Source organism: Nyctereutes procyonoides, unplaced genomic scaffold (genome assembly GCF_905146905.1).
Source record: "Nyctereutes procyonoides isolate TBG_1078 unplaced genomic scaffold, NYPRO_anot_genome, whole genome shotgun sequence".
Taxonomy (NCBI): domain Eukaryota; kingdom Metazoa; phylum Chordata; class Mammalia; order Carnivora; family Canidae; genus Nyctereutes; species Nyctereutes procyonoides.
Window position 1 is genome coordinate 50,217,623 of NW_026575125.1, and position 13,904 is coordinate 50,231,526.

At 52.4% G+C, this 13,904-nt stretch overlaps 2 protein-coding genes across 7 annotated transcripts in view; one reads left to right on the forward strand and one right to left on the reverse strand.

Moving 5' to 3' along the window:
• The window catches only part of EDA (ectodysplasin A), a 445,917-nt gene that overhangs the window by 169,599 nt on the left and 262,414 nt on the right, over positions 1 to 13,904 (reverse strand). The gene's annotated exons all lie outside the window — the stretch shown is intronic.
• LOC129518194 (uncharacterized protein K02A2.6-like) lies at positions 7,473 to 10,857 on the forward strand. The gene is made up of 3 exons (XM_055338215.1): positions 7,473 to 7,582; positions 8,364 to 8,466; positions 9,150 to 10,857. Exons 2-3 carry the CDS (start codon positions 8,419 to 8,421, stop codon positions 10,122 to 10,124), a joined length of 1,023 nt encoding a protein of 340 aa, XP_055194190.1. The 5' UTR covers positions 7,473 to 7,582; positions 8,364 to 8,418; the 3' UTR covers positions 10,125 to 10,857.

Below are 13,904 nucleotides of genomic sequence, written 5' to 3' on the forward strand. Positions count from 1 at the left end.
TTTAACTTTAGGAATGTACTTTTATACCATCATCTCAATGTGATATTGAAGAAACCTCCCCCCTTGTAAGTAGGGCCAGCCCTAATCCAGAGGCAGCCCATCCAGGCTTCTTCCTGAAATTTTAGCAACTAAAAGCATTTTGTTTACATTAAGAAAACCATCCCCCCCCCCCACACCCTGATTGGAATGTCCCTGAATAGGTTCATGTTGACCCTCCCCGAAATCAACCTGGATGCCATGCGACTCCTGCGGTTCTTTTGTCTTTAGGCAGTTTCTTTCCTTTTGCCTTTTAAAAGATCCCTGTAATTGCTAATCGGGGCTCTTTTCCTCCTCGGAGGCGGAGAGCCCTTTGCGCAAACGTTCAATAAACCCTCTTGCTAATTGCATCTGCCTATCTGGGGTCTGGGTCTCTGGGGCGTCCACCGGGCCACGTTGGCACCCGTGAGCCAGGGTCCAACAATATTTTAAAAATTACTTTAAAAAATGGAGAGGCAGGTCCAACTTCCTGCTCCGCTGTGTCGGGTATACTTGGTCCCAAGCTCGAGCTTGTAAATAAACCCTTGTGTGTTTGCATCGGTGTCGGCTCCTTGGTGGTTTCTCGGATTCGCAATCTTGGGCACAACATTTGGGGGCTCGTCCGGGATCCAAGAAACCTCCAGTACCCCATCCGGAGGGTTTCATGCGTGGTGAGTGCACTCAGCTTTTTCCACCTTTTGCGTGCATATTTTCTGACAGCTCTAAACTGTACTATACCTGTAGGAATTCCAATCTGTATTAGGTCGGCATTGGCTTAGGCAGACACGCTGGCGGGCCATCAACGGGGGGTCTTGAGGAGACGTCCCTTGCCCCTGCCAGGAGGACTGAGGTCCTCATCAGTAGGAGGACTGAGGTCCTCATCTGTAAGGAGGTCTGACTGTCAGCCCTTCGGGTTGCTTTCTGTTTTGTCTCTGTGGCCGCACTGGAACGTTTGTCTGAGTTACTATGTCCTTGTTAACTTTTTTTGCATTTGTCTGTGTTGTTGTGTCCTTGTTAATTGTCTTTACCGTCTGTGTCTTGGTGTGGATTGGGGACATAACGGGGGAGACAGAAACCACTCCCCTGTCTCTTATGCTCTTCCACTTCTCGGATGTTAGGGAAAGGGCTCGTATTCTGAGCATAGACATACAGAGAGAGAGATTCCAAATTTATTGCATATCAGAATGGCCAACCTTTGACGTGGGATGGCCCCAAGAAGGAACTTTTCACCTACCTATTATCTTACAGGTTAAGGCCGTGATCTTCAGGGACAAACCAGACGGCCACTCTGACCAGGTGCCCTACATCCTGATCTGGCAGGACATGATCGAGAGTCCCCCTCTTTGGCTAAAACCATTTTTACCCCCCAAAGCAGGACCCACCGAGATTCTAGCCCTGCGGAAAGCCGAGAAGGAGACCAAATCTATGCCCCAAGTGCCCCTTTATCCGGTTTTCTAGGATTCCTCCCCAGGGGACCTGCTTCTCCAGCCGCCCTACCGGGCACCCCCTCCCCCTTCCGCCCCTCCATTGGAGACACTGGGGGCTGCAGAAGGGGCGCCACCCCTCCCTAAAAAGGGAGTCCCTGTGCGTGGGCCAGCAGCGGGGACATGCGGTCGGCCCCACCGGTCGGCCCCACATCTGAATGCAAGGCCAGCCGACTCCACCGCCCTTCCTCTCTGCACCATGCGGCCCCCTGACGAGACTGGCAAACAGCTAATGTTATATTGGCCATTCTCCACCAGTGATTTATATAATTGGAAAACCCAAAATGCAAAGTTCTCTGATAATCCGAGAGATCTAATCGAGCTTTTAGATACTGTTCTCTTTACCCACCAGCCTACTTGGGATGACTGCCAACAGCTCTTGCAGGTTCTCTTCACCACCGAGGAGAGAGAACGAATTCAGGTGGAAGCCTGGAAGTCTGTCCTGGGATAGGACAGACAGCCGACTCAAAACCCAGACCTCATAAATGCTGCCTTCCCTTTATCCCACCCCACCTGGGACTACAACTCAGCTGAAGGTAAGGAGAGACTCCGGGTTTACCGCCAGACTCTAATGGCAGGTCTCAAGGCTGCCGCGTGCAAGCTTACCAATCTGGCCAAGGTCTATGATGTGAGACAGGGTAAGGATGAGAGTCCAGCAGCCTTCTTAGAGTTATAGAGACTTTTAGGCAGTACACCGCTATGAACCCAGAAGCCCCGGAAACAAAGGCCACAATTATCATGGCTTTTGTTAACCAGGCCGCTCCGGACATTAAAAAGAAATTGCAAAGAATAGAGAGACTGGGAGAGAAGAGCTTGCAGGACTTAGTGATAGTAGCAGAACGAGTCTATAATAATAGAGAAAGTCCGGAAGAACAACAAACCAAACTAAGTGACCGGCAGACCCAAAACCTGGCCAAGATCCTGCTGGCCAAAACCATGGACGACGCACAGGAAAGACGGAGGTACCTCAAAAGCTGGCTTCAGGGACCGGTAAGGAGGATGGCCCTGGTCCCCCTTAGGAGTGCCCTAAGATGAACGAAAACCAATGCTCCTATTGCAAAGAGGAGGGCCATTGGGTAAAAAGCTGGCCTAACAAAAGATCTAAGGCCCCTGCCAAGATCTTGGAAATGGAGGACCTGGACAATTAGGGGAGTCAGGGTTCGGCACCCCTCCCTCTGCCCAGGGTAACTCAAAGTGGAGGGGCAACCTGTTGAATTCCTAGTGGACACTGGGGCACAACATTCGGTTTTATTACAACCCCAAGGGAAATTGGCAAACAAAACTTCATGGGTGCAAGGGGCCATGGGCACCAAACAATACTCATGGATTACCTGAATAACTGTGGTTCTCGGCACGGGCCGGGTATCCCACTCCTTCATGATCATCCCTGAGTGTCCCTACCCATTGTTAGGTCGGGATTTGCTCACCAAGATGGGGGCACAAATTTGCTTCCAACCCGAAGGGGCAAAAGTCCTAAACAAGAAGGGGCACCCTATTCAGGTGCCTGTCCTGAGTTTAGAAGACGAATATCGTCTCTATTGTCTCCACAAAATGCCCTCAGCCCCAGTGACTGACATTGACCATTAGCTGCAGGAATTTCCCCAAGCGTGGGCAGAAACTGGGGGAATCGTGCTGGCCCGGCATCGATCGGCCATATACATAGAACTAAAGCCGGGGGCAGACCCTATCAGGGTCCGCCAATATCCCATGCCTCTCGACTCCCTAACCCAGACTGGGACCCCCCTCTGCATGACTGTCAAGAAATTTTGGCACAGGTGCATGGAATCAAAGCTGATCTCCAGGACCAGCCACTGCCGAATGCGGACGTCACCTGGTACACGGACGGCAACAGTTTTGTATGAGAAGGAGTCAGAAATGCGGGAGCAGCAGTAACCACGGAGACGGTCTGGGCGGAGCCACTGGCAGCCGGAACATCTGCTCAACGGGCAGAACTGATCGCGCTGGCCAAGGCGCTGACCATGGGGGAAGGTAAACGAATCAACATCTACACCAACAGCAGGTACGCCCTTGCCACTGCTCACATCCACAGAGTCCTTTGCAGAGAGAGAGGGCTTCTGACAGCAGAGGGAAAGACTGTTAAAAACAAAACGGAGATTCTTGAACTCCTGAGGGCCCTCTGGCTGCCCAAGGCCCTAGCCATCATCCACTGTCCAGAGCACCAAAAGGCAGACACGCCAGTAGCCAGGGGAAACCGGCTAGCTGATTTAAAAGCAAAGGAGGCAGCCCTTCTGGTGTCCCAGGTCTTAGCAACCACGCTACCTGATCCGGGGGCACCGACCCTGCCTGACACCCCCAACTATACTGATGCTGACTTACACTGGATCAAATGCTTGCCTGTGACCCAGTGCTTGCGTGGCTGGTGGAGGGCCGCAGACTCCAGCATCATCTTGCCAGAGGAACTAGGATGGCGAGTCCTATCCAAAATGCATCGGAGTACTCACATGGGAACAAGGAAGTTGGAAGACCTCATACGACATGCAAAGACCACTATTAAAGACTCTCGAGCAAAGATCGAGCAGATTGTGGCAAGCTGCTGAAGAAACCTCCCCCCCCCCTTGTAAGTAGGGCCAGCCCTAACCCAGAGGCAGCCCATCCAGGCGTCTTCCTGAAATTTTAGCAACTAAAAGCATTCTGTTTACAATAAGAAAACCGTTTCCCCCCCAACACCCTGATTGGAATGTCCCTGAATAGGTTCATGTTGACCCTCCCCGAAATCAACCTGGATGCCATGCGACTCCCGCGGTTCTTTTGTCTTTAGGCAGTTTCTTTCCTTTTGCCTTTTAAAAGATCCCTGTAATTGCTAATCGGGGCTCTTTTCCTCCTCGGAGGCGGAGAGCCCGTTTGCGCAAACGTTCAATAAACCCTCTTGCTAATTGCATCTGCCTGTCTGGGGTCTGGGTCTCTGGGGCGTCCACCGGGCCACGTTGGCACCCGTGAGCCAGGGTCCAACATTTGGGGGCTCGTCCGGGATCTGAGACGCCCCAGACTCAATCCTAAGACCGGTAGGAGGTAAGACCGAGCTCGCTAAATGTCATATCTGTCTCGTCCGTTTGTCTGACTGGCCGGGTCTGTTTTGTGCCGGGTCTGTATTGTGCCTGCAGGACGCTGTACTCTGTATTCTGTATTTGGACCAGCGGGGGAGGCAGACGTGCCCGAGACCCCTGGTCCCCCTCCGGAGTCGGACTCCGGAGTGGTCTGGAAGAGGAACGGAGCCCCGGCACTCCCTCCTCTTCGGGGAAGGTCGTTGTTCGCGACCGCTCCCATCTGAATCTGCCGCGCCAGTCCTGTCGTTCGTGTGCGTCTGTTCGTTCCGTGTTTTTCTTCCTTTCCTGTCCTCCTCCTCACCGCTCACCCCTTCTCTACACCCATGGGGCAGACTGTAACCACCCCTTTAAGCCTCACTCTAGATCACTGGAAAGAAGTCGCCGGCTGGGCACACAATCTTTCGGTCGAAGTCAGAAGACGAAGATGGGTCACCTTCTGCTCCTCAGAGTGGCCGGCTTTCAACGTCGGGTGGCCCAGGAACGGAACTTTTAATATTGATATTATCTTGCAGGTGAAGGCCCTGGTCTTCCAGCCAGGACCCAATGGACACCTCGATCAGGTGCCGTACATCATAGTATGGGAGGATCTCGCTAAGAATCCCCCCCCTGGATAAAATGCTTTATCCCTTCTCAAGGGGGACCGGGCCCGAGACCCTCACTCCCTCCCTGCCACACTCCCCCAATTCCCCGTCCCTCCTCTCCATCCACCCTTTGCCCCCTAAAATTTCCTGAATCAAAACCTAAGGAGCGCTGTGCTCCAGGGACCAGGACAGTCTCCTTCTCTTGGACTCCTCCCCTCCCCCTTATGCCCAACCCCCAACGCCCCGCTCGGAGGCCCCTACCTCTCCCTCCGCTCCCTCAGCTCCGTCCCCCGACTCTACGGGGGCAGAGGGGCAACCCCTCGCTTCACCCCCGCTCGCCAGTCGCCTCCGCTTTCGGCGAGAGCGCGGGGGAGAGTCGGAAGACGTCTGGACCTCCCAGGCATTTCCCCTCCGATCAGTAGGCGGCCAGATGCAATATTGGCCGTTCTCTGCCTCTGACCTTTACAACTGGAAAACTCATAACCCCTCCTTCTCCCGAGACCCCCAGGCGCTAACCGGATTAATTGAGTCAATTCTGTTGACCCACCAGCCGACCTGGGATGACTGCCAACAGCTCCTGCAGACTCTCCTCACCACGGAGGAGAGACAGCGCGTGTACCTCGAAGCTCGGAAAAACGTCCCGGGGGCGGATGGGAGGCCGACCCAGCTGCCTAATGAGATTGAGGATGTTTTCCCCTTGGTTCGCCCGACCTGGGACTACGACACTGTTGCTGGTAGGGAGCGGCTCCGTCTCTATCGCCAGGTACTCCTAGCGGGTCTCAAAGGGGCAGGGCGTCGCCCCACCAATTTGGCAAAGGTACGTGCTATAGTGCAGGGAAAAGAGGAGACGCCGGCAGGTTTTCTGGAGAGGTTAATAGAAGGCTACCGCATGTATACTCCCTTTGACCCCTTGGCTGAAGACCGCCAACCAGATGTAATTATGTCCTTCATTGGACAGTCGGCCTCGGATATTCGTAATAAGTTACAACGGTTGGAGGGACTTCAGGGGTACACCTTACAGGACTTAGTGAAAGAGGCAGAGAAGGTTTTTAACAAGCGAGAAACTCTAGAGGAAAGGGAGGAAAGGATCCGTAAAGAGCAAGAGGAACGGGAGGATAAGAGAGATAAAAGACGTAATAAAGAGCTGACTAGGATACTGGCCACCGTAGTACAGGGCTCAGGGCAGAGTAAGTCAGGACAGAGTAGGGACCTGGGAGACAAAAGAGGACCACGGGTTGAACGAGACCAGTGTGCCTACTGCAAGGAAAAAGGACATTGGGTTAAAGATTGCCCAAGGAAGGGCCAAACGCAGGGACCTAAAAAGAAGCCCATTCCTGTTTTGTCCCTAGAAGATGAAGATTAGGGGTGTCAGGGCCAGGAACCCCCCCTGAGCCTCGGATAACCCTTAAAGTGGGGGGACAGCCGGTGACCTTCCTGGTCGATACGGGAGCTCAACATTCAGTTTTAACTGAGGCAAAAGGACCCTTGAGCTCTAAAACGTCTTGGGTTCAGGGGGCAACTGGAGGCAAGTTATATCGATGGACAACCGAACGGAAGGTCCACCTGAGCACTGGGCAAGTAACGCATTCCTTCTTACTGGTCCCAGACTGCCCTTACCCTCTCCTAGGCAGAGACCTTCTTTCAAAAGTAGGGGCCCAGATACATTTTCAGCAAAAAGGGGCCACTATTACTGGCGCGGGAGGGCAGCCCCTCCAGGTACTGACCTTGCGCCTAGAGGATGAACACCGGCTGCACGAGGACTCTCCACCGTCCGTGCAGCCCCTAGATTCTGAATGGCTCACTAACTACCCTCAGGCCTGGGTGGAAACGGCCGGAATGGGACTAGCTGTAAACCAGCCGCCCATAATTATAAACTTAAAACCCTCGGCCACCCCCATATCGATCCGGCAATATTCAATGAGCAAAGAGGCCAAAGAAGGCATTCGGCCACATATACAGAGACTATTACAATTGGGCATTTTAATACCTTGCCAGTCGCCCTGGAATACTCCTCTATTACCCGTAAAAAAACCCGGCACAGGAGATTACCGGCCGGTACAAGATTTACGAGAGGTTAACTGGAGGACAGAGGACATACATCCCACGGTGCCGAATCCCTACAACTTGCTCAGCACCTTACCCCCAAGCCATGTCTGGTATACGGTGTTAGATCTAAAAGATGCATTCTTCTGCCTGAGGTTAAGCTCTCAAAGCCAGCCTATTTTTGCTTTTGAATGGAAAGATCCTGAGACGGGATTCTCAGGACAACTCACTTGGACAAGGCTGCCGCAGGGATTCAAAAACTCCCCCACTTTGTTCGATGAGGCCTTGCATCGGGATTTGGCAGATTTCCGAGTTGGCCATCCGGACCTCGTCCTTCTGCAGTACGTGGATGATTTGCTCCTGGCGGCTAGGACAGAACAGGATTGTGTAAAAGGTACGGGGGCCCTGCTTGAGAGACTGGGAGAACTGGGGTATAGGGCCTCCGCCAAAAAGGCCCAAATAGGCCAGAGACAAGTGACCTATCTGGGATATCTCCTGGAAGGAGGCCAGAGGTGGCTGACGGAGAGCCGCAAAAAGGCTGTAGCCCTGATCCCAGCACCCACTAATGCCAAAGGACTACGAGAGTTCCTCGGCAGTGCTGGGTTCTGCCGCCTCTGGATACCCGGGTTTGCGGAGATGGCGGCTCCCCTATATCCTCTCACAAAATCCAACACCCCCTACCACTGGGGAAAGGAGCAGCAATTGGCTTTTGACAAAATAAAAAGGGCCTTATTGACCGCCCCTGCCCTGAGCCTCCCAGATGTAACCAAGCCTTTTACGCTATATGTTGATGAACATAATGGAATAGCAAAAGGGGTCCTAACTCAAAAACTGGGACCCTGGAAAAGGCCCGTGGCATACTTTTCAAAAAAATTAGACAGCGTGGCTGCAGGATGGCCCCCATGTCTCCGAATAATAGCGGCTGTGGCAGTCCTGGTAAAAGACTCAGACAAGTTGACTTTTGGCCAACCCCTCACTGTGGTGGCCCCCCACGCCGTAGAGACAGTCATCCGCCAGCCCCTGATCGATGGCTCTCAAACGCCCGGGTCACCCATTATCAGGCCATGTTACTGAATTCTGAGCGGATACAGTTTGGAACGGCTACATCTCTAAACCCGGCCACCTTGCTTCCAGAAACCGAGTCCCCCTCCCTAGTAATGCATGATTGCCACCAGATCCTAGCTGAAGTCCATGGCACCAGAGGGGACTTGACGGACCAGCCTTTGCCAGATGCTGAAGCAACCTGGTACACCGATGGGAGTAGCTTTCTACGAAATGGTGAGCGTAAAGCCGGGGCAGCCGTGGTAGATGGGAAAGCTGTCATTTGGGCCAGTGCCTTAGAGCCTGGGACTTCAGCTCAAAGGGCAGAGCTTATAGCCCTAACTCAGGCCCTAAGAAAGGCTAAGGACAAAAAGGTCAACATTTATACTGACAGCAGATATGCTTTTGCAACTGCCCATGTTCATGGAGAAATATACCGTAGAAGGGGTCTCCTAACCTCAGCAGGTAAAAACATCAAAAACAGAGAAGAAATACAAGATCTTCTCCATTCCCTCTTTCTGCCGAGAAAACTGAGTATAATTCACTGTCCTGGGCATCAGCGAGGCAATGACCCAGTAGCAGAGGGGAACAGGATGGCCGATGAGACAGCACGGGCCGCTGCACTAGGCCCACAGGCCCTCTCCCTACAAGTACCAGAGGCTGTCCGGACACCGGGGCAACTCTCTCTCGAGTACTCAGACAGCGACCTAGATATCGTCCAGCAAATAGGGGCAGAATATGACGAGCAAATGAAGGTCTGGAAACACCAAGGGAAGACGGTCCTGCCCCAGAAAAGGGCCAAAGAACTGGTGACTCACCTCCACCGATGGACTCACCTCGGACACAAAAAATTAAAAGCACTCCTCCGGAGAGAAGGTCAGACCTATTACATTCCCAAACTCCCCTCCCTGATCCAACAGGTAACCGATGCTTGTGTACCTTGTGCTAAGGTAAATACCAAACACCTCAAGATGCCTGAGGGAACCAGGATGAGGGGAGAAAGACCCGGAACTAATTGGGAAGTAGACTTCACTGAAATCAAGCCAGGTAAATATGGTAACAAGTACCTCCTAGTGTTTATAGATACCTTTTCAGGCTGGACAGAAGCTTTCCCCACCAAGCGAGAAACCGCCCAGGTGGTTGTCAAGAAAATCCTGGAAGAAATTTTCCCCCGGTTTGGACTGCCCAAGGTAATAGGGTCGGACAACGGCCCCGCCTTCGTCTCCCAGGTAAGTCAGTTGGTGGCCAGATTACTGGGGATAAATTGGAAATTACATTGTGCATACAGACCCCAGAGCTCAGGTCAGGTAGAAAGAATGAATAGAACAATTAAAGAGACCCTAACTAAATTGACATTGGAGACTGGCACTAGAGACTGGGTCCAACTCCTCCCTATGGTTCTGTTCCGAGTCCGGAACACTCCCGCGCGCCATGGGCTAACTCCTTACGAGATTCTCTATGGAGGTCCCCCACCAGTAACGGACTTACTAGATTCTGCTATTGACCCTCTTGCTAACACTCCCGGTTTACAGGACAGGCTAAAGGCGCTCCAGATTATCCAGCACCAGATCTGGAAACCCCTTGCGGCTGTCTACCGCCCCGGAGACACAACCGGCCCACACCCGTTCCAGATCGGGGACTCCGTCTACGTCAGGAGACATCAGTCCAGGACGCTTGAGCCCCGCTGGAAGGGCCCATATACTGTACTACTGACCACCCCAACCGCCTTAAAGGTAGACGGCATTGCTGCTTGGGTCCACGCCTCACACGTCCAGCGCGCCCCATCAACGAGCACCGCTGACGCCAGCCAGGACGGACCGGACGAGCCACTCCAATGGAAGCTCCACCGCACCCAAAACCCGCTCAAGATAAGACTTTCAAAAATTGTTCAATGACAGTTGTTATATTCCTACCTCTCCTAGCGCTCTTCACCTCCGCCAAAGGTGACCCTCATGCCCTCAAAAGGTTAACCTGGCAGGTACTAACGTCTGGGGGTGACGAGGTCTGGTCTATAACTAAGACCGCCCCCGTGGGAACCTGGTGGCCTGACCTATATCCTGACCTATGCAAGCTAACCATAGGGGCCCCTAGCCCATGGGACCTAGAGGGATACTTCGACACCTCTAGAGCCCCTAACCAAGAAAGCCCTCCAGGGCGACTGGGATTAGACCCATGGGGAGGATGTGGCACGCCTGACAGAAGGGCCATGCTAAGCACTCTTCCCTTTTATGTCTGTCCCGGGCACCACAGAGATCGCAGGCTAAATCCCACCTGTGGAGGAGGGGAATATTTCTATTGTAAAAATTGGGGGTGCGAAACTACTGGGGATACAGAATGGAGGCCCTCCTCCTCCTGGGATTATATCACTGTCAAGGCTAACTATACTCACCCGACATTTAGCAAATGGAAAACCCTTAATTATGGGCCCTGCCAAGGGTGGTGTCATCCCCTACGGATATCCTTCACGGAGCCCGGAAAAAGGGCTACTTACTGGGCCAATGGATATACGTGGGGACTCAGGTTATACAAAGAAAGAACAGATGATGGTTTTATATTCAGAATTAAACTAAAAATAGAATCCCCAGACCCCGTGGCGATCGGGCCTAACGCGGTCCTCGGGGAACAAAGAGCTCCTGCTAAACTAACAGCCCGGCCCTAGCTGCAGGGAGTGCCACACCCACTAACTTCGCGGTCACTCCAACCCCTGGGTCGTCACCCGAGACGGGACAACGACTGTTTAATCTTATCATAGGGGCATTCCTGGCCCTTAATCGAACCAGCCCCGATGTAACTAAATCCTGCTGGCTCTGCCTTGCTTCCCCCCCCCCCTTATTATGAGGGAATTGCTACTTCAGGGACCTATAATAACATCACTAGCACTCAGGGATGCACACCCGACTCCCAACCACAATTCACCCTTACAGAAGTTACAGGACAGGGAACCTGCATAGGAACACCCCCCCGGGGCTACCAGAGACTCTGCAACACTACCACCCCGATTTTGGGGACTGATTCTTACCTGGAGCCCCAGCCGGGAACTTGGTGGGCATGCAACAAAGGCCTCACCCCCTGTGTGTCGGCTAAGGTTCTAAATAGCTCAAACGACTTCTGTGTCATGGTGCAGATCATACCCAGGGTGTTCTATCACCCTGCTGAAACTCTAGAAAATCAGTATGATAAACATCCCACCCGTTTTCGGCGCGAACCTGTCTCCCTAACCTTAGCCGTTATGTTGGGACTAGGGGTCGCTGCTGGGGTGGGTACTGGCGCAGCTGCTCTGATCCAGGACTCACAACGTTATATAGAACTCCAAACAGCTGTAGATGAGGATCTACGGACACTAGAGCAGTCCGTTTCTAAGCTAGAACAGTCCCTCACCTCACTTTCAGAAGTAGCACTTCAAAACAGGAGAGGCTTGGATTTACTATTCCTGAAAGAGGGAGGACTGTGTGCGGCCCTGGGAGAGGAATGCTGTTTCTATGCAGACCATTCTGGAGTCATCAGAGACTCCATGGCCAAACTCAGGGAAAGGTTAAATAAAAGACAAAGGGACCGGGAGGCCCAGCAGGGCTGGTTTGAAAGCTGGTTTAATCAGTCTCCCTGGTTGACCACCCTAATCTCTACCATTATGGGCCCTCTAGTTATCCTGCTCCTGCTGCTAACTTTCGGCCCCTGCGTCCTCAACCGGCTGCTCCAGTTCATCCGAGAAAGATTGTCTATTACCCAAGCTCTGGTATTAACTCAGCAATGTCGGGCCCTCCAAACTGAAAAAATAAATGTTCCCTAAGATTTTAAGGTTAAAATCAGCCCAAACAAGAGGAGGGAATGAAGAAACCTCCCCCCCCTTGTAAGTAGGGCCAGCCCTAACCCAGAGGCAGCCCATCCAGGCGTCTTCCTGAAATTTTAGCAACTAAAAGCATTCTGTTTACAATAAGAAAACCATTTCCCCCCCAACACCCTGATTGGAATGTCCCTGAATAGGTTCATGTTGACCCTCCCGGAAATCAACCTGGATGCCATGCGACTCCCGCGGTTCTTTTGTCTTTAGGCAGTTTCTTTCCTTTTGCCTTTTAAAAGATCCCTGTAATTGCTAATCGGGGCTCTTTTCCTCCTCGGAGGCGGAGAGCCCGTTTGCGCAAACGCTCAATAAACCCTCTTGCTAATTGCATCTGCCTGTCTGGGGTCTGGGTCTCTGGGGCGTCCACCGGGCCACGTTGGCACCCGTGAGCCAGAGTCCAACACTGCCATGCATGCCAGTTAACTAATGCCACCGCCCATGTATCTAACCCAGGTACCCAGCTCCAAGGGGACCGCCCAGGAGCCTACTGGGAAGTGGACTTCACTGAGGTAAAACCTGGAAAATACGGATACAGGTATTCACTAGTGTTCATAGATACTTTTTCAGGATGGACAGAGGCATATCCCACCAAACATGAAACGGCACAGACCGTGACCAAGAAACTGCTGGAAGACATCTTACAGAGGTATGGTTTTTCTCTTAAGACTGGGTCAGACAATGGCCCAGGATTCATCTCTAAGGTAACACAGGGAGTGGCACTAGTACTTGGGGCAGATTGGAAATTACATTGTGCATATAGGCCCCAGAGCTCAGGACAGGTAGAGAGGATGAACATAACATTAAAGGAGACCTTAACAAAATTAGCCCTGGAGACTGGCAGGGACTGGGTGACTCTCCTCCCCTTCGCCCTATATAGGGTGAGGAACTCCCCATATAAGATGGGACTGACTCCCTACGAGATCATGTTTGGTCTTCCTCCACCTATTATCCCTAATTTAAAACCTGAGGTACTTGCTGAATTTGATGATCACCAACTTCTTTTCTCCCTCCAAATATTAAAACGAACCCATGAGCAGGTGTGGCCTAAGCTGAGGGCCCTCTATGAGACTGGGCCACCCCGGGACCCCCATTGATATCGGCCAGGTGACTGGGTGTACGTGCGGAGATACCAACACCGGACACTTCAACCTCGCTGGAAGGGACCTTACATCCTGATCCTGACCACTCCCACCGCTCTCAAGGTGGATGGGATTACTCCCTGGGTCCACTACACCCACATCCAGCCAGCTGACCCACACGCCATTCTCAAGGACTGTGTTCCAGAATGGAAAAGCCAGCTGAACAAGGACAATCCCCTAAAGCTAAGACTGCACCGTTCTCACTACAAGACTCCCTAGTCTGAGGTTGTCTTTCAAAATAGAAGGGGATTAAACTTAGTCTTCTTACAACAAAGGGTGGGGTAGGGATGATTATGTGCTGCCTTAAACGTAAGATGTCCCTTCTTCCCTGGAATGTAAATGGGAGCGAGAATAGCAACAAGGTTGGTTAGAATCCTGGTTTAATCATTCCCCCCGGCTCACTCTGAGAGCAACCTGGACCTATGATTGGGTCCTTCCTTAGGTTCCTCTGAGAGGGGGAAATGTGGAGGCCCAGAAAATTAAGGCCATTCCACTTTAAGTTCAGCATTATCACAAGTACAGCCATCCCAGGCCCCTGTGAATAAGAGCTGAACTTGACCTTACTTCAGTTACAGGAAGAAAACAGCTTACAGCTTAATGTCCTAGAAAGCCCCTATTAGAATGAGAACAGAGCCCAAGCCAAGGGCAGGAAGCCCCTATTAGAATAAGAACAGAGCCCAAGCCAAGGGCAGGAAGCC

What these genes read in the sequence shown, in the direction of transcription:
- LOC129518194 (XM_055338215.1), top strand. Translation starts at nt 8,419, where the DNA reads ATGCTGAAGCAACCTGGTACACCGATGGGAGTAGCTTTCTACGAAATG. An exon ending in GAGTAGCTTTCTACGAAATG is followed by an intron (nt 8,467 to 9,149) that starts GTGAGCGTAAAG and finishes CTGATCCAACAG; the next exon opens with GTAACCGATGCTTGTGTACC.